The sequence below is a fragment of the Herpailurus yagouaroundi genome, unplaced genomic scaffold (genome assembly GCF_014898765.1).
Source record: "Herpailurus yagouaroundi ecotype Mexico unplaced genomic scaffold, PumYag 403, whole genome shotgun sequence".
NCBI classification, from domain to species: domain Eukaryota; kingdom Metazoa; phylum Chordata; class Mammalia; order Carnivora; family Felidae; genus Herpailurus; species Herpailurus yagouaroundi.
Window position 1 is genome coordinate 2464978 of NW_024412620.1, and position 20694 is coordinate 2485671.

The 20694-nt window shown below is 42.5% G+C and overlaps 1 protein-coding gene across 8 annotated transcripts in view; it reads left to right on the top strand.

The window, feature by feature from the left end:
• The window catches only part of CR2 (complement C3d receptor 2), a 97744-nt gene that overhangs the window by 21044 nt on the left and 56006 nt on the right, over positions 1-20694 (top strand). For 4 of the 8 annotated variants that reach the window (XM_040463570.1, XM_040463576.1, XM_040463577.1 and 1 more), the window contains 10 exons: positions 139-315; positions 390-477; positions 831-913; positions 1880-2272; positions 3738-3923; positions 4974-5162; positions 5897-5920; positions 7010-7085; positions 11337-11445; positions 13710-14457. In XM_040463570.1, coding sequence (XP_040319504.1) covers positions 139-315; positions 390-477; positions 831-913; positions 1880-2272; positions 3738-3923; positions 4974-5162; positions 5897-5920; positions 7010-7085; positions 11337-11430 — 1310 coding nt within the window. In that variant the 3' untranslated portion in view covers positions 11431-11445; positions 13710-14457. Of the gene's footprint in view, positions 1-138; positions 316-389; positions 478-830; positions 914-1879; positions 2273-3737; positions 3924-4973; positions 5163-5713; positions 5876-5896; positions 5921-7009; positions 7086-11336; positions 11446-13709; positions 18905-20694 lie in introns of those variants that run through there. The other 4 variants (XM_040463571.1, XM_040463572.1, XM_040463573.1 and 1 more) reach the window with 4 other exon arrangements.

The following is a 20694-nucleotide window of genomic DNA, read 5'->3' on the forward strand; positions in this document are numbered from 1 at the left end:
AGTAATGAATCAGCACTTCATGGTCTTGGGTTTAAGTTTCAGATTGTCTGCTGTCGAACGATGTATACTTAATGTTCTCACGTATAAATTCCTTTTTGTTGTTGTTGTTGGTATTTATGTGGGGAGTTTTCTCTTCAGGCTGCCCGCCACCTTTTGGGCTCCAGCATGGTCGGCATACAGGTGGAAATAGGGTCCTTTTTGTCTCTGGGATGACTGTAGACTACACCTGTGACCCTGGCTACTTGCTGGTGGGAAACAAATCCATTCACTGTATGCCTTCGGGAAATTGGAGTCCTTCTGCCCCTCGGTGTGAAGGTACTTTCAGTTCCAGAGTTGTCTTTCTCTGTGATATCAGGCATGTATAAGTAACTCAAACTTTGCTCGTCCAGAAGCACCGTGTCAACCTGTGAGAGAAGATCTTCGAGAGCCTCCTGTTCACTCACACGTGGTACTGGTTAATACGTCCTGTCAAGAGGGGTGAGTAGAAGAGGGTCCACTCTTGGGAAGGGTCTCCACTAGTTTTATGCATTAATCCTATCCTCAACCTGTCTTGGTGACTCCATTTAGAAGTCCCTCATTGTCGCACTCACAGGGAACGTGAGGTTCTAAAGGTCTAACATCTAGGGCTTTTCAGTCCTTTCTTGACATGGAAATAACTGTGTTGTGCAAAACTCTGTTTAAAGTAGCTTTTGTGCTTGGAGGGCCGAGAGTTTTAGCTCCTGTCCCCCCGAAGTTCTTACTTAGAAATGCCCCTTCATCTGTGATTTGAGGAAGAGAGGCGGCAGAGATGTGCTATCAGGAAGAGGAAATGCATTACAGTCTCTCTCTAGGTACCGACTGACTGGACATGCTTATCAGAAGTGTCAAGATGCTGAGAATAGGGTTTGGTTCCAAAAGATTCCACTTTGTAAAGGTAAGTCAGAAAAAAAAGTTGTTGGAGGGGCAGTAGGGGGTTAGAGAGGGCAGGCCACTGAGGAGCTAGCCTATAACTACCTCAGTGGTCTGTGTGTTCAATCTCCGTGTACATAAGATAAGGCAAATCTTTCCGTGTTTGATGGGCACTGACACTGGGAAATGAAGTTGTCAAGTAGGAAATGAGTATTTGCCGTATGTCTGCTCAAGATTTAAGAAAATATATATATGGCCTAGGTTTCTAGTTCATGGTAGCATAGCCACATTTATTCCTTTCTGAAGACTTCACTGTGTTTCCTGAATTTTTTTTGAATGAGTATGATGTATTAGTCGCATAGAGAATTTAATAAAGCTGTTTTTTTAATTTTTTAATATTTATTTATTTTTGAGAGAGAGAGAGAGAGAGCATGAGAGGCAGAAGGGCAGAGAGAGAAGGAGACACAGAATCCGAAGCAGGCTCCAGGCTCTGAGCTGTCAGCACAGAGCCTGATGTGGGGCTCGAACTCACAGAGTGCAAGATCATGACCTGAGCCGAAGTCAGAGGCTCAACTGACTGAGCCACCCGGGTGCCCCAATGAAGCTGTTTTTAAATATTTAAAATTTTTTTTAACATTTATTCATTTTTGAGAGCGAGAGAGCGAGAGAGACAGAGCATGAGTGGGGGAGGGGCAGAGAGAATGGGAGACACAGAATCCAAAGCAGGCCCCCGTCCCTGAGCTGTCAGCACAGAGCCTGACCTGGGGCTCGAACTCACAGACTGGGAGCTCATGACCTGAGCTGAAGTCGGACGCCTTCCGACTGAGCCACCCAGGCACCCCTAATAAAGCTGTTTTCAAGAAAGTATAACCCAGGTCCTAAAATCTAAGTTATTTTATTGCTCTGTGTAATACCTACGGTTGCCTAGTTTCATTCGTGCCTGAATGAAGACTGTCCAACTGAAGTAGAATTTCCTAACTCTCTTCTACAGCTGTTCACTGCCCGCCTCCACCAGTGATTGACCACGGGAGGCCCAGGGGTGTGATGGCAGAACACTTCCTATATGGAAATGAAGTCTCTTATGAATGTGACCAGGGATTCTCCCTTCTGGGAGAGAAAAATATACGATGCATCAGTGATTCTAAAGGACATGGATCTTGGAGTGGACCTACCCCCCAGTGCTTCAAATCTCCTCCTGTGACCCACTGCCCTAACCCAGAAGTCAAACACGGATATAAGCTAAACAAAACTCGTTCTTCATATGCCCACAATGACAGAGTATATGTCGCCTGCAATCCCGGCTTCATCATGAATGGCAGTAACTTGATTACGTGTCATACCAGCAACCAGTGGGTGCCAGGTGTACCAACTTGTATCAAAATGGGTAAGATATTTTAAGGAATTAAGTATGGGATGGTGCAGAGAATAAAGGAAAGGGCTTTGAATCTCCACTGGCCATTTGAACTGCAGAAAAGCATGTAAAAGCAAAGACACTCACATTGTTTTACAAGATACCTGCCTTGTCTTGTCTTTTCATCTGATTCTTTTTTTCCCCTTTTCTTTTTTTTTTTTTTTTTTGATTTTTTTAACGTTTATTTATTTTTGAGACAGAGAGAGACAGAGCACGAACAGGGGAGGGGCAGGGAGAGAGGGAGACACGGAATTGGAAGCAGGCTCCAGGCTCTGAGCCATCAGCCCAGAGCCCGACGCGGGGCTCGAACTCACGGGCCGCGAGATCGTGACCTGAGCTGAAGTCGGACGCTTAACCGACTGAGCCACCCAGGAACCCCTTTTTCCCCTTTTCTAAGTGCGTTGAGCAAAAGTACACGAGAGGATAATGGTTACCTCCCAAACTGATGGAGTCTCTGAAATCTATTCTTTTTACTAATTTATAATTTAAAAAAATACACATATCTTCGGGAGGGGAAATGTCTGGCGATAATACTGCTTGATGATTTGATATATAAAACTGTGATAGCAGCCAGAAAGAGAACTTTGTGTTTCTCAACAGGAATGCTGGCCTTCAAACCCATTGAATTGTCTTTCTTTTTTTAGTTATTGTGTGGCAGTTTTGCTCCTGTCAGAAACTACCTACCACCGAGCCTGCCAATTGGTGCCCTAAGAACCGAACCCAGCTCACCAGAACTGTTTTCTTTGGCTGAAATATGGTGCTTTGCTTTCCTGCAAGGCTCCAGTAGCTTGAATTGGGTAGCAACGGCCGCCATTTTTAGGACAGATGCTCTTGGATTCATGATATATAGCGGCTTCCCTTCCTGGTTCCAGTAGGCATTTGAGTGTGAGACCATTAAACTACAGCCTCTCTGCTATTTAAAAAAATTTTTTTTCAACGTTTATTTATTTTTGGGACAGAGAGAGACAGAGCATGAACGGGGGAGGGGCAGAGAGAGAGGGAGACACAGAATCGGAAACAGGCTCCAGGCTCTGAGCCATCAGCCCAGAGCCCGACGCGGGGCTCGAACTCGCAGACCGCGAGATCGTGACCTGGCTGAAGTCGGACGCTTAACCGACTGCGCTACCCAGGCGCCCCAGCCTCTCTGCTATTTAAAGGGAAAAGAAAAGAACACTGTTAGCTGATAGATTACAACTGTGGGCTACAACCATTGATTTTTCATTATTTCACTTCTGACATCTTCAGGTCACGTATGAGAGATGTAGAAAATGCACGTTTCCGTCCGTTGCTGCTTGGCTTGGGTGGGATGAGTATTTCTGGGTACCAATTCATTGGCTTGTTTCCTACCTTCTTTCAGTATCACTGTCATTCACGGAGAGCATTGGCTATATGTTCCTCTGTGCTAAATTAACGATCCTTTTTTTTCTTGGTGTCCAAGCTTTCCTAGGATGTCAGCCTCCACTCGATATACCCAATGGGAATCACACTGGTGGAGATATGGCTCGATTTTCTCCCGGGATGTCAATCCTGTACAGCTGTGACCAAGGCTACCTGCTGGTGGGAGAGGCATTCCTCCTTTGCACACATGAGGGAACCTGGAGCCAACCTGCCCCTTATTGTAAAGGTGCGGTGTCTATTATTTTCTTATTTGTCAATTAAATTTCTCCCACGTAGATGGATTCAGTTCGGTGCTTTCAACTTAAAATAGACAAATGCGTTAATTGGATCATTTAATACAATGCATTTGATTGGACTGATTTAATTGGATTAATCCACTAAGTAACCACAAAATAAGAAAAAATGACTTAAGGAATAACTTGTCTGATGAGTGATCGCTTATGTAGTCCTTTAAGTACAGAAAACTGAAGTACTTACACAACTTATATAACTAAATACAGGTTGAATTTATACTACGGTTGTAGTTATGGAAGTGTGCATTCGACAAAATGCTGATACGACGCACAATGACCTTATCAGTATATTTCCTATCAGTGGTGGTGGCATTATGGGTCTATTTTTTTAATAAAAGTTTCAGGATTTCACTTTCATTAGCATAAACAACACATGTGAAATACACAGTGAGTTCATATCCAATACTTGTCGAGCACTTTTTACTAAATACCAGGAACCATGCACAGCATTTTGCATGCATTATTTCATTAATCCTCCTGAGAACAATATGAAGTTGGTGCCACTATTATTTCTGTATGACAGGTGAGGTCTCGGTAGAATGAGAGATTTGTAACCTACCTGAAGTCGCACAGCTGGGAAGTCTAGGAGTCATGATTCAAATCCCAAATCTCCCACTATCACTCCCTACACTGCAAGTTGAAAGAAGAAATAAGGAAGCATGTTCCTGTAAGGAGAATTCTAGGTAACAGTGAAGCAGATGAGACAGCCATTCAGAATTCTTAATATTACCCATTCAGCCCTCACCATTTCTCTGGGAAGCCATCAAAACGATCCAACGCTATCCGTTTAGAAACTAAAGCACAAAGAAGGAAAATAATCTGGCTTCAATTGCCTAGAGGTAATCGAGATGAATTGTTGACACGAAAAGACTGCCCAAGATATCCTGTTGTGTTATCACAGTGAGGCTTTACTTAGAATGATCTACTTCCTTGAGAAAAGGCTAAACTATGACCCAGCTTCCATTAGCTTTCTTCCATTTCAGAGGTGAACTGTAGCTCCCCAGAGTATATTAACGGAATCCAGAAGGGGCTGGAGCCTGGGAAAATGTATCAGTATGGAGCTATTGTCACTTTGGAGTGTGAGGAGGGGTATACCCTGGAGGGCAGTCCCCAGAGCCAGTGCCAGGATGATCACCGGTGGAACCCGCCCCTGGCTGTTTGCAAATCGCCAGGTAAGTACCAAGGGCTCTATTGCAGCTCGTGTACTTGCCTCACTGGAGAGAAGAGAGCAAGGGCTATGCCTCAGCATTAAGTTCTAGGTTTTAACTTGACATGGGTCTGTGACCAGCACTACACTGATGGAAGAGTTTGAAGTTAGTAGTCGATTCTACAAAAAGCAAAACTCTCTGAGGATGGAGGAAATAAAGAAAGGAAATCAAGGGAGAGGAATACTAACTTATAAGGTGCAAGACTAACAACCTTACGTTTTGAAAGGAGTCACTACTGAGCTTTCCCTTGCTGAATCTTGTTTTATAACCACTTACCGATTGGACAACGGTGAACAGTGTTGTTATGCCAACTAAGGGCGTTCGTTCACCTGTTACAAACTATATGGTTCACCTTTGACAACTCTCTACGGTGAACAACCTGTTAGAATTAATGATAAATTTCAACAGCTAATATGTGCATTTGTAACCTGAGAAGTCTCTGATTATGAAATTGACTATGTTGGTTTTTTCGTTCAGGAACTACCCCGACTTAAAGTGAATTTTTTTTTTTAAAGTCCAGTGAATTGTCACATAAAAAATGAAGCGTGATTATAATCCAGGGTCCCATCACATCTTTTTTAAGTGGATTTTGAGAGAGAGGAGCTGAATGTTAACTTTGGGGACATGACCATGGGACTTTGGGCTGCACTGAAGCATGCAACTAGACTAATATTTTCATGATTCTGTATTCTCTTTAGCCTCACTTGCTCCTCTTCTTTCTGGTAAGTTTTCTTAAATATTTGAATTAAATCTCTAATGATTTTTTTTAAGTTCATTTATTTATTTTGAGAGAGCCAGAGCATGTGGGAGGGGCAGAGAGGAAGTGGGAGAGAGAGAATCCCAAGCAGGCTCTGCACTGTCAGTACAGCGACCGATGTGGAGCTCAGACCCATGAACCATGAGATCATGACCTGAGCCGAAAGCAACAGTCGGACGCTAACCTGACTGAGCCACCCAGGCACCTCTCTAATGTTTTATAAAAAATATGTAAGTCGTGCCTGGGTGGCGTCCCACTTCGGCTCAGGTTATGATCTCGCGGTTCGTGAGTTCGAGCCCTGTGCTGGGCTCTGTGCTGACAGCTTGGAGGCTGGAGCTTGCTTCAGATTCTCCCTCTCTCTCTGCCCCTCCCCCATTTGTGCTCGCTTTCTCTCTCTCTCTCAAAAATGAATAAACATTTTTAAAAAATATGCGTGTATTTTGAGGCCCTATATCCTGCCTGTTATTTTTTTTTTCACTTTAAGTCCTAGGAAATTATCCTTTTTGCTGTTTTAAGGCTCTATTAATGTGTCCTCCATATTACACACTGACACTTTTGCATCGAGTTGAATAAATGGTTTAAACAGCCAGCTATTCCAAGTTTTTAACCTGAAAGTGTAGTTTATATTAACTTCTGGTCATTTGCATGATTCGGTACTATCAAATAGGTTGGCTTATTCTGCAGCGGCCAAATATATTTCACAGCTGAGTTATGCTGTTTGGCCAAGTCGTGGGACCCCGGTGTCCTGAGCTCCTCATATCATCCCAGTAACGAGAATATTGCTAATAAAACTGAAAGGAGACACAAACGTGACTGGAGCCCTGTGGTCACATGCTCAGTGCTTTAGATTAAATGTGGGCTGGACTGAATCAAAAAAAACCCCACTTAATCCCAAGTATGATTATTTAGGAATTCGGTATTTATATGGCTGAAAAAGGATAGGTATAAAATCACATAACATTCCCCCCACACACTAGGAATAGCCCTGCAATGACTTCAAAACAATACAGGTCACACTTTTCTGGCATTTGATACTTGCTGTTTTGTTTTCTAGGTCTTTCCGCAGGCTCAGTACTTCTTATATTCTTGATTGGTGTCACCTTATGCACGATATTAAAACACAGAGAACGGTAAGTTCATTGCACGCTTGACCAAAAGGCACAAAAGGTTTTGGCTTCTTGCCTGAAACTAAATTCAGAAGCACAAGTTATATGCCATGAATATTATAGTGTGATCACTGGAGTAAGGGATCTTGTGTGGATCCCTTGTCCTCTCAAGGGCTCTTGAGAGGAAGCCCCCTCTGTAAGAACTTAAAAAAATTATCAAACACTTACTTTATTTGAATGATGTTTATTCAGGTGATATATTATTTAAAAAATCTAGAAAATGAAAATTTGAAAAATCGCAGTGGTAACAACTGCAGATATTTTGGTATATTCCTATCTGATCTTTCTCTTACTTTCTTTCTCTTTTTCTCTCTTTAACTGAAATTTTAGCATGATAGTCTCCCACCTAAATTTTTAAAATTTGGCCTTTATCTTTTGTATTGTATGTTTTCTTTTTAGTTACTTAACAGCAAATTGTTCTATGTATTTCTGTATTGTAGAAATTTTAGGTTGCTTCCACATTTACTTTGATAATAAATAAAGATACAAGAAACCCCTTTGAATAAAACCTTTCCCCCATCTACTTATTTCTGTAGCACAGCTGTCTATAATTACTAAGAGTATGAACATCTAAGGTGCTTAATAAATACTGCCCAATGACTTTCCAAAAAGTTTGCTCTAACTTGACCAAACATTGAATAATTAATGTATTTTGGATGTGTTGTGTTTCTGGACTTTTTATTCCTGCTGTATTGACTTATCTGTTCTTCTATCACAAATCACTTTGTGTTTAATTAGTATAGTTTTATACTGTTCTAATATATGGCGGGGCAAGAATTCGCTTGCTATAATTTTTACTATTTTCTTTTCTATTGTCTTCTGTTTATTCTTGCCAGGCGACTTTTAGATCATTTGCCATTTCCAAAAAAAACATATGTTGTGATTACACTTAGGTCTATAGATTAGTGGGTGAGAAATTGGCATCTTTTTCTGTAATGTGTTCCTCTTCGGAAGCATCGTAGGCCTTTCTATTCGTTCAAGTGATCTTTTCTTCCGCTTGGTTGTTGTTTTCATGACTACTTTTAAATATATTACTAGGTTTTCTGTGTTTTGTTATATTATGTTTTATTATCCAGAGATTAGATCTAGTTTTATTTTTAACTTATTAAAGTTTTAAAATATTTTAATCTATAATGTAATATTGACTGCCATAGTAGGTTATGTGCTATTTGGTGGGTGCACAAAGCAAATGGTCAAGTCACAGAGAATTTGTAGCAGAAAAAAAAATTCCATGGTGAACAAAATGTTTCAAAAGCGCCTCAAGAAACTGTAGACCAGGAGAGAAAGGCTTTCCTGGAAAGAGTAAGCGAGCAGTTTGAGTGAAAACCCAGAGGCTTGTCATCCCATCATGTGTTATGAGAACTACACAAGCAATCTGACACAACTGGGACATGGTGACTGAAGGAAAAGGCAGCATAGATTTAGGTGGAGAGATGGCGTAAAAGACCCCTCTAACCCATAAATCTTGTATCAAAATATTCTGATAAGTGCAAAGGATACCTTTTTAGCAAATGAGACCATCAGATATCAGCCTAGGGATGGTCTGTGTGCATAGGTTCTTGAATCTCTGTATGTGCCAGTGTTAGAGAAGATAATCAGGTGAAGCCTTACCACGTCTCAGGTAACCTCTAGTGTGTGTGTGGTGGGGGGGGTGGTGACCACGTCATGTCACCCCAAACATGTCACCCATAAACTCCAGCAACATTACTTTCACATGCTAAGTCACTTGGATCTATCAGGGCTGACCGTTCACCATTGTAAAATGCCTGATGGAGGCATTAGACATGACGGGGTTACGCTGAACCTCTGTAACGATGTCACCTGTGAACCTGAGTGCTTTGTTCTGAGCCCGGCAGGGCGTGAGCACCGCAGGTCCTACAAGGATCTACAACTGTGATATACTTTAGCCTGTAGTGTTTACCAGACTACGGACCATATAGCCCTCATTTTGTCAATGACTTCAGGAAATAAAAAGGGTGTCCTGTGACCAAATAACATGCGTTATTTTTCTCATGAAGATTCACAATGACCGTGAGAAATATTTAAAGCCCTACAACGAGGAAGCCTGTTTCATTTTATTTTCAAACCGGAGTTCCCCAAATTAATTGGACTGGAGAACTCTTTCTCAACTAATGCTTGAACATCCCATGGAACTAATGTTCCATTGAACAGTCACTGGGAAATCTAGAGAGGTGGGCAGTAGCTAGATCACCAAAAGCCTTGCATACCATGACAGAGGAGTTGGTGGGTATCCCGTCAGATCTTGAGCAAGGTAATAATATGTTCAGATACGCGTTTTCAAAAGAAGGGCAGGATTGGGCTTCCAACCAAAGCAGCCATGGTGGGGATCGGGAGGATGGAATAGATAGAAGAGGTATCGTCACTATTTAGAAGAGAGGATTTCTGGGACTTAGTGACTTGCCAAATGCGGGCAGAAGGGAGAGAAAAAGAATGACTCATGTGGAGTGGATCCAGTGGTTCACCAAAAGAGGAGAGGGGCAGTTTTGTGGAGAAAGAGGAGTTCACTTTGGGGGCACTCATGATGCAGGACGCAAGAGAGGGACCTGGACTCCGGCAGGTGACATTTAGATCACATTTGAAGCCTTGAGACCAAAAAGAACATAAAAGGTAAGAATAGGGATGAAAACGGACCTCAGAAGGACAGTAATGCTTAAAAGGGAGGAGAAGAAGGGACAGTCAGAGACGGAAGGAGTAGTCTCACAGAATCAAGGGAGAAAAGGGTCTCAAAAAAGAAGAATAGGGATGTCAGTCACATGGCTTTCCTCACAGGAAGTTAGAAGATAATTTTAGCCAAGAGTAATTAGAAATTTAAGTAAATAGAAAATGTGGTCTCTATCACTTTCCTTCATACTACTACTTTTGTTATCAGGGAGTCACATGTGTAGGAAAATTGGCAAACTTTAGGAATGCCTGTAAGCTCAAATAATTTATAATGTTCCAGGCAGATTATTTAGTTTATGAATGGGACTATATCATGTACTATACTGAAGAACCTCCATTGATATAAACCAAACCTATATGTTAAACTCCATTCCTAACCATCACCCATTTTATTTCCAATTTGTAACTGACTTCAATTTATTTTCTGATAGTTGATCTAGACGTTTGAGCTGCCTTAAATACTTTCTGTAAACGAGATAAATAATCGGTCACTTAGAAATTTTGCCTAAGTAACAAAACTAAATATTTTCTAAAATGTTTATTTTGAGAGAAAGAGTTTGCGCAAGGGTGAGGGGCGGAGAAAGAGAAAATCCCAAGCAGGCCCCACGTTGTCAGCTGTCAGCGCAGAGCCCAAGGCGGGGCTCGATCAAACTGTGAGATCATGACCTGAGCCGAAATCAGGAGTCAGATGCTCAACTGACTGAGCCCCCCAGGCACCGCGAAATTAAATATTTTTTAAAGCCACCCAAACATTTGAGAGAGACCACTCTTCTTCTCTAGACATCTAAGATCTTTTAATGAAACCTAAATCTCACGTAGACCTAAAAATCACCATTGTATAATATTCTTGACGCCTCTGTAAGCTGACTTCTTAAATATGGTAGTAAGTGACATGCTCTGAGTAACCTTAGCAGAAATCATTCTTTGGTAATTCTGTAATACTTTATTTCAGAGTGCTACCTGATAATGTGATCACATTTTCATGTCTCTTGCTAATTTTGGCCAAGGGGTTTTAGGAGCACAGTGAAGTGTGTGGGCTTTCAAAGTGTAAAAGTAAAAATGTCCTCTTAAAAATTATCTCAAGCTTTTAGTGCTGTAAGACTACAGAAGGATTCGGAATTTAACATCAAATATGAAAACTTTCCTTTAAGTTAGCCTGGAAGACTGTGTCCCACAAAGGTAAATTTATGGTCATATCCTAAAATTAAAGCTTCTTTTTTTAATTTATTTTTTCAAACTGAGGATCATAGTTCTAAGTTATTGAGGGTCCTGGATCCGAGGGAAGGCAACCTTGTACCCACTTTTGATTTGGACACTTAGCATCCTAGCAAGTTATTTATTTTTAGGGGCCTTTCCAAATAATAGGGGTCATAGTGATCATCTCATATGATACTTAGGACATCAAAATGAACCCATTCATGAAAAGTACTTATCACGTGATGGGAATTACAGAAAACAAACAACTATGACATGTTTATAGTAATCCTGGCCAATGAGTAAAGAGTTTACTTTTTTCTTCCTTTTTCCATTTAGGAATTATTATACAAGCAAAAGCCCTATAGAAGGAGATCTTCATTTAGAAACACAAGAAGTCTATTCTATTGATCCATACAACCCAGCAAGCTAATCGGAAGACAAACTGGTATCTAATAAATTTGAAATATTTTTATTCACCCATCCATCAAAATGCCTTCAGTTTATATTTGTCAATAAGTATAGTACTAGATGAGTATGGTTGTATTGCACAAGTCTTCAGCAATCATGCCCAGAAATTGTTAACTTACCTACTTCGTATTGCCAGACTAATGCCATGGGTTCTTTTCAGTTCATTCATCCATTCAACAAATACTAAATACATAGTATAATAATTAAGGATAAAATGGAGAAGATGATATGTATTTTGAAGAGAAAGAAAGCATACTCATATAGAGTATGCTGGGTCATTGTAATGAGCTTGGTGTGTATTCTGAGATGGAAACCAATGGAGGGTTTTAAGCAGAGGGGAGAATGGTCACTTTAACTGCTGTGTGGAGAACGGAATATAGGAAGACAAAGGTGGAAGATGGAGGCATCCATGAAGACTTTATCACAACAGTCTAGGCAGGAGGTTGTGAGTGGCTGCCACCAGGATGGTGAGAAGAGGGCAGCTTCTGCGTTACTTTGAAGTTTATTTGTTTATTTTTGAGAGCGAGAAGGAGTGGGGAGGGAGAGGAAGAAGAAGATCAAGAATCCCAAGCAGACTCTGCGCTGTGAGCGTAGAGCCCAACATGGGACGCCATCTCACAGCTTATGACCTGAGCCGAAGTCCAAGAGTTGGGCACTTACTGACTGAGCCACCCAGGGGTCCCTGCATTATTTTTAAGAGAGCAACAGTAGGGTTTGCTCGTGGTTTGTAAGGGAGGAGGCAGTGACGATGGCAAGGTTTTTTGGCCTGACAACTGGAAGGACAGAATTGCCACTAATTAGGATGACTGGCAATGTGAAAAGGCGGGATTAGGGAGAAAAAAACAAGAGTTTCACTTTGGACAGGTTAGAAATGAGATATCTAACGGGCATCCAAGTAGAAGTATCAAGAAGGCAGTGGATGTACAAGTGTGTATTTCAGAGAATAAGTCCAGGCTCAAGACATAAATACGGGCCCTGTCAGCATATGGATGTATGTAATAATGAAATCAAATAAGATTAGCAAGGGGGTGAAAGGGGCTAGGGAAGAGAAAAGGTCCACGTGCCGGACCTTGAGTCCTTCCACATCCAGAGTCATGGAGTATGAGAGGGAACCTCGGTATTATTTTGAGATAATACTCACTTTTCATGCCTTGTCTCAGTCCCCGCTACAACAGTGAAAAGTATTATCTCCAAATAATACCCAGGTGAGCATACACTATCCAAGGTGAGAGAAGCAAAGCTGAACTATCGGCTAGGGTCTCAGGATCAGTAATGGGCAGAGGCTGAATTCAAACTCAAATCTACATTCAAATTGTTTTCTCTTACATAATCTATAAAATACAAAAATAAACCCGTTTGCCCGCTTGGAACTTATTTACAACAAAAAATAGACAAAACAATAGAACAAAAAATAGAAAACAATAGAACAATATAGAATAGAAAACAGAAATAGAAATATAGAAATAGAAATTGAGGGGCGCCTGGGTGGCGCAGTCGGTTAAGCGTCCGACTTCAGCCAGGTCACGATCTCGCGGTCCGTGAGTTCGAGCCCCGCGTCAGGCTCTGGGCTGATGGCTCGGAGCCTGGAGCCTGTTTCCGATTCTGTGTCTCCCTCTCTCTCTGCCCCTCCCCCGTTCATGCTCTGTCTCTCTCTGTCCCAAAAATAAAAAATAAAAAAAAACGTTGAAAAAAAAAATTAAAAAAAAAAAAAAAGAAATAGAAATTGAAAACAATAGAACAAAATAAAAACCAATAGAACAAAAAATAGACATCGACTTATCATAGTGTGAGAGTAAGTACCTTAAACAAGATACAGAAAAACTGGTATGGTAGCTAAGAAAGCCAAGATTACCTACTGCTGGTGAACCATGGAAAGAGGAAAGAGAACAGCGGAGACCAGGCCAGAGTGATACCTAAATCCAAACCGCTAGGGGTCCCAAGTAAAACTAGTTTATAAATAATTTGTTGAATGAATGCATGAATGAGAAAGAATGATACCATTGCTTGGATTTCTATCTCATTACTTATTACTTATCAACATAAAATTTAATTATTATTTGCTTCAGATCCTGTTTCTGAAGAAGGGATCTCTTGATAGAAAGTGTCTTCTAAGAGGCTTGATGCTCTATCGGTTATAGCACAGTTGGGGGAGAGAGAGAATGTTAACGTTCTCATTATGTAAATTTTGAGTCACATCACTGCTCTTCCTGCTGCCCCCTGAACAGAAATTCTCTATTGCAGTGTGCCTTGTTTGGATCCTACTGAACATCAGTTGGGACGAAACGATTTTAATATCAGCCAGTCTATGAGTATGGTCTCAACATCAGTGAAATGACTTCATAAGCTATGATTTCCCATATGCACTTTCCCTCAAGCAGAACAAAGAAAGTTTGCTTGATAATAAAGATGGGATCCCAGTCTCACCGCCACACTCTCTTCAAGGACTTTTTTGACGCCTCCCCTGTGATGTGCCTGGAGCCTGGCTATGGCTACAAACAACAGAACTCCATAAGTGTCACCATTTTAATTAAGGAAGGCGCTAAAAAGCGCTGCCCTCCTATCTCGACCCTTCTTTTGTAATCAGCATACTTACTGTCACCATATATTTTTGGTTCTAGAGTGGTTTTAACTATTTAAGCAAAGGAGAGAGGATTTCATGCAGTTATGATGGGCATTCTTCTGTTGGGAAGTCTAATTTTATTTTAATAGTAGCATCTTGCTCTCATATGGTTAAACATTTCACCTGTATTTCCGCTTGTTTTGAGGGTTGTTGTTCTTTTTCCACAGTGTATACTTTGCCTTTCCATAATCACTCAGTAATTCCAATTTGCACATTTTTTTTTTCATTATAGGAGTCAAGTTTTCACTGTAAGGTTTTGGTGTACAATTCAGGCTTTGGATATTTCCTTGGCAGTTTTGTCAAAGCTCTGTGTCCTTTAATAATGTGTACAGTGGTTACTCAAATAAATTTTATCTTTTAACAAAAACATTTGCCTTACAGGATTTTTTTTTTTTTCTTAGAGCCAATGAACTCTTAGAGTTTTTGTTTTTCGTTTTTTGTTTTTAGTTTTACTTGCAGTTAGTTAAGGTTTCTGGAGTTCCTGATCTAACATTTATACATTCTGGATCTTCCCACTTTGTTGTTTTAGCCGACTTGCAACCCACAAACTCCATTCCCTCATCCTCAAGATATTCTCTATTCGTCCAGACAACGCCTTTCCCTAGCCCCTGCCACCACACTCGAAATCCAGCTGATAATTTTCCTTGTTCTAGCATTTATACTATTGAGAAAATAAAACCTTGCTCCGTGGCTACCACAAATTTCTCTTGCCATCCTCTCCTAGACTATGTATTCTGTTTGGCATCTTTTTTGTTTTTGTTTTAAAATATACATAACATAAAATTTAGAATCTTAACCATTTTCCAATGTACAGTTCATAAATGTTTGCATAGTCATTATTGTGCAACAGATTTCTAGACCTTTCTCATCTTAGAACATTGAAATGCTCTATCCATGAAACAATAACTCTATATTCCCCTCTTCCTCCAGCCCTCAGAAACCACTACTCTACCTTCTGTTCCTATGAATTTGACTACTTTAGATACCTCCTATATGTGGAATCCTACCGTGTTTGTGTGATTTATTTCATTCAGCATAGCATCAACTTTTCTCCTTGGTGTAGCATGTGTCAGAATCTCCTTCCTTTTTCAGACTGAATGATATTTCGTTGCTTGTATATATCACATTTAGTTCATTCATCTGTCAGTGGACATTTGGGCTGTTTTCATGACTACCGTACATAATGCTGCTATGAACATGCGTGTGCAAATAGCTCTTCAATTCAATTCATTGCTTTCAATTCAATTCATTGCTTTCAATTCAATTCATTGCTTTCAATTCAATTCAATTCAATTCATTGCTTTCAATTCGTTAGACACATACTCAAAAGTGGGATGCTGTTCAGCATCTTTTATTCAGTCATAATCAGTACTATTTTCATTCCTCCAAATTATCCGTCCATGCACCTCAAGCCATCTATTCTACCTTTGTCTCTATTCTCCTTCTCTTAGGAGCTGATGAAAGCATCACAGGGTAACTGGGTCAACCTCCTCTCCCTCCACCTCTGTCACTTCACCCAAATACTTGTGTCCGGCTTGTTCAGCTTCCTTAGCTTCTGTGAGTATGGGGATGGTAACAGGAGTAACGGCAGAGAAGGCTGCTCTGAGCTAAGAACTAGACCTTCAAGAAAGGGGGTGAGAAAGCAGATGTCAGGAAATCAGTGCAAAAGGAAGTGGTAATGGGTGGTCTAATATCTGCTACTATATCTTCCCACCCCCATCCCCCTCCCTTCTCTACGGCATTTGACGGTTGCAATTATTCCACTCTCCACACAACTCATTCCAACTCTTGCTTTACATACAACTGACTCTTTTTTTTTTTTTCAACGTTTATTTATTTTTGGGACAGAGAGAGACAGAGCATGAACGGGGGAGGGGCAGAGAGAGAGGGAGACACAGAATCGGAAACAGGCTCCAGGCTCTGAGCCATCAGCCCAGAGCCTGACGCGGGGCTCGAACTCACGGACCGCGAGATCGTGACCTGGCTGAAGTCGGACGCTCAACCGACTGCGCCACCCAGGCGCCCCCAACTGACTCTTATTTTAACTAAATTTTAAATCTGGGGTCCTTAAGGACCACAGACCTCCAAAGGTTTATGGCTAGAACTAAATTTCAATATAGCCGCTTTCCTTTGTAATCCTAGGTATTCTATTTTGTGCATTAAAAAGATTAATTCTAGGGGCACCTGGGTGGCTCAGTGGGTTAAGCGTCGGACTTCAGCTCAGGTCACGACCTCATGGTTTGTGAGTTCAAGTCTCACATCGGGCTCTGTGCTGACAGCTCGGAGCCTGGAGCCTGCTTCGGATTCTGTGTCTCCTTCTCTCTCTGCCCCTCCCCTGCTCACTCTCTCTCTCTCTCTCTCTCTCTCAATATAAATAAACATTGAAAAAATTAAAAATTAATTCTGGAGGCACCTGGGTGGCTCAGTTGGCTAAGCGTCCAACTCTCAATTTTGGCTTAGGTCATGATCTCACAGTTCTTGAGATCAAGCCCTGCAACAGGCTCCACATTGACAGCTCAGAGCACGCTTGGGATACTCTCTCTCTCCCTCTCCCCCCCTCACACACTCTCTCAAAATAAATAAATGAACATTAAGAAAAAATAATTCTGAGGAGGGGTCCAAAGGCTCAGCCAAAGAGACAAATGGGTCCACCATACACAAAAATATTAAAAACCATGAAACACATGTGAACCACATCTAAGTGTTTCCATCCTGATCTTCCTATCATTTATTCTACATACATGTTCTCCCTTAAGAGTGCCATCAATTCCTGAGGTTTTGACCCTCTGCCACCCATTTCCTTTTCAAAAGGCCTCTTGCTGGACATCTCTGGAAGTCTGGTTTCATAATCAAACTATATTCCCAATATTTTCCTAGAACACTCTCACACTTCCTGGCTCTCACTAAAACTCCATCTGTCTCAGGCCCCCAAGTCTTTCTCAGGTTTAAAAAAAAAAAAATCCTTTGACACTCTCTCTTTAAAAAAAAAAAAAAAGTTCATTTTTGAGAGAGAGCACGTGAGCTGGGGAGGGGCAGAGGATCCAAAGTGATGCGGGGCTTGAACTCACAAACTGTGAGGTCACGACCTGAGCCAAAGGCTGACACTTTACCAGCTGAGCCACCTGGGTGTCCCAACACACTCTCCCTTGATCAAGTTACCCTCTCTCTCCCGTATGTTTCCTACTGGTGCTGCAACAAGTTACTCTGTAGCTGGAAATGACTCAGATGTATTCTTTTACCAGTCTGGAGGTCAGGAGGCCAAATGAATCCTACAGAGCTAAGACCAAGGTGCTGCCTTTTCCAGCATCTAGAGGTGGCTGTCATTCTGTTCCGCTCATGGCAACACCTCTCCAGTCTCTGCTCCGGTCATTGCCTTCTCTCACTCTGATCTAGTGCCTCCCTTTCATAAGGACCCGTGTGATAACACTGCCCACCTGGATAATCCAGGGTAATCTCCCACCTCAAAGCCCTTAAATCAATCACATTTGCAAACCCCCTCTTGCCGCCTAAAATAACATAGTCACTGTCTGGGGATTAGGATGTGGGCATCTTTGGGGTCATTATTCAACCCATCACACACACCCATTTCTCTCACCCTTGAATTCTTAACCCCCTGCTCCAAATGCATCCTTCCCCCACGTTTTTGTTCATTTCAACAAATAGCACCATCACTCATTTTGAATCCTGAGGCTAATTCAGGATTCAGGGCTAATTCTCTTTCTCAGCACTAACTTTAAGAAAGGAAGTAACCAAGGGGGCGCCTGGGTGGCGCAGTCGGTTGAGCGTCCGACTTCAGCCAGGTCACGATCTCGCGGTCTGTGAGTTCGAGCCCCGCGTCGGGCTCTGGGCTGATGGCTCAGAGCCTGGAGCCTGTTTCCCGTTCTGTGTCTCCCTCTCTCTCTGCCCCTCCCCTGTTCATGCTCTGTCTCTCTCTATCCCAAAAATAAATAAACGTTGAAAAAAAAATTAAAGAAAGGAAGGAACCAAAATCCAATGCATGAATAAATTCTGTTCATTCTGCCTCCAGTTTCTTAATTACCTCCAGTCAAGGCCACCATCAAATCTCACCTGGATGATGGCAAAACCTCCTTGCTGGTCAGCCCCATCACTATCGCCTTATTCCAAGCCAGTCTCCCTGCCGTATAGACAATTATATGTTAAAAATGTAAATCTGATTAGGTCAGCTAAAAAATTTTTTTCTGGTGGCTTGGTATCTCTCAATTCAACTTAAAGGAATCAGTTCCTCGTATTTCCTACATACTGTACGTGTTGCCCCAAACGGTGGCTTTCACACAAGGAGCAGGCATTTCGTTTGCTGACCTATTCACGCGGATTCTTGACCAGGGGAAAAGTCATGCGGAGGCGTTGGAAAGCTGAGCAGCAAGATTCCACCGCCTTTATCCGGAGCCGCCCAGCCTCCACGCGGACGACATCAAGGAAACGAATCATCACCAGCTTTTGCTCCTGCGGAGGGCTCCCGATGGTGGTCGTGGGAGCGAAACTCGTTAGAAACGATGCAAATTAGTAGTAAACAAGCCCTCGCCCCTTAAGGGGAAGCTGCGGTCAAAGTCTTCTTTCCGCCCCTCCCAGCTGCGCTCTCCACACTCCGCAGCGCTGGGAAGGAACGCGTTGCCGCTCATCTCCTCGCTGCGCTCTCTGCTGCGCTTTCCTTCGAGGTCGCACCTCTTCCTGGAGAGGATGGGAGCCTCTTCTCGGAGGAGCCCGCAGCCTCTCGGGCCGCCGGCGCCCCCTCTCTCCCGCTCCGGAGGAGCCCTCCTCGCGGCTCTGCTGCTGCTCACGCTGCCGGCGGCCTGGGGTGAGACTCGGGGCTGGGCGCTGGGTGGGGCGAGAAGGCAGGGGGACTCTGAGATCCCCGCCCATGCCGGGACCCTGGTGGCTCTGGGTGATCCCCTCTGCCGGGGCTTGTGTTGTGCCAGCGCCCGGGAGCGCCCAGGTCCCGAGCAGGTGCAGAGCAGGTGCAGCAGGAAATTTCTCTGCCTCTGTCTGTTAACAAAGGCCGGCGAGAGGAGCGTAGTGCTGATTGCAGCCAAGAAACGGGGGGCTGGAAATACGACCAACTTGGGTTCTAATCCTAGCAAGTTCTTAAGTGTGAGGAAGGTTCCTGCACCTGCCCGAGTCCGTTTCCTTTTCTGTGTGGTGTGAACCCGGATTTCTACCTCGTGGTGTTGTTACCTAAATGGCATGAAGTGTGTCCAGGGGTCTAACACAAAGCCTGTCACTTAAGTTCTTTCCTCCAGCCAATCTTTCTGAACTTTGTGCGTGAGGGTGTTTGGACAAGGAGTCCTGCCGGTGGAGTTTTCACCGTAAACTGCCTTGCATCTGGTCGGATGCGCCCCACTCACACCCCAGACCACCACGTGCACCTATTGAGCGCCAACGTGTGAAGAAGTCCCACGGGGTTAGAAGAGCCAGCGAAGTTCCAGAACCCTCAGTGTCACTAGTCGCAGATAGAAGGGAAGTGTAGAGATGTTTTCACAGTGTGGCAGTGTGGTCATGTGTTTTAGTAGAAAATAAAGCCTGTTATAACTGATGGGAAATTTTGAGGTGGCATCTTCCCTTCCTTCCTTCCTTTTAAATAGGTAAACATTTTCAGTTTGAACCCTTCTCTTCTTATTTTTGGCTTTCTGAGAAGTCTTAGTTGCTTGGACTCATTGGTAAAACCTATCCGTTGAAATGAGAGTCCTAATTATTTTTGTCCAGCCTCTTCTTGACCAAGTGACTTTGTTCTCTGTTGTCGCTAGACATTGTGTGTTCATTGTTTGTGCCGTCTAAGAGAGTAAGGAAAAAGGAAAACCAAGTTTCCACTGAAGTCATTACTAATAGACGTCCTAAAGTAACCAACCAGGTGAAGAAATGTGATAAAGCCAAAAGTTTTATTACTAGAAGAGAAGCAAGCCAAGTGTATTAAGCAATCTATGGTCAATGCGTAGAAATTTTTGTGAACCTTTTGAGTATATTTGTGTCTCTTCTTACTGGAATGTTAATTGCAAAAAAAAATATTTACTAAGGTTATCATAATAACCTGAAAATGTGAAACAGCTTAGTAATTTACTTGCCAAAGGAATTTAGGTAAAGAAAATGTTTATGGAATGCTGACAGTATGCACAGCACTTCGGACTTTATGAGAGAGCTATTTCTCCAAGGTGCATTCATGTAGAAGCTGTGTGGTGGAGTTTTATGAACTTTTCTTAATTAGGAGGCCTGGGTTCTGTTTTTTTCAGCCGCTACTTACTATCTGTCGGTCTGGAGCCCAGCAAGCCAGTCACATCCCTGACTTTCAGTGTCCATACATACAAAATGAACATAGTCGACATCCTGCCATATGAGAGGACTATTGTGAAAATCAAATGAGGTAGTGTATGTGACAGTGTTTTTTGTAACCTGAAAAGCCCCTGTAGATCTGAGAAACCATGAGTAGGACCTTCCCTGACAAGAGCCTAAAGACCACAGCATGACTCAAAAGGGGGACATCTCAGCTTTGATGATCAGAGAAGGCAGAGGGCAAGGAGCATGGCGCTCGAAGCATTTAAGGAGTGAATCCAAATTGCACATGCGGATTCACCCGGATGGTTATTTCACATACAC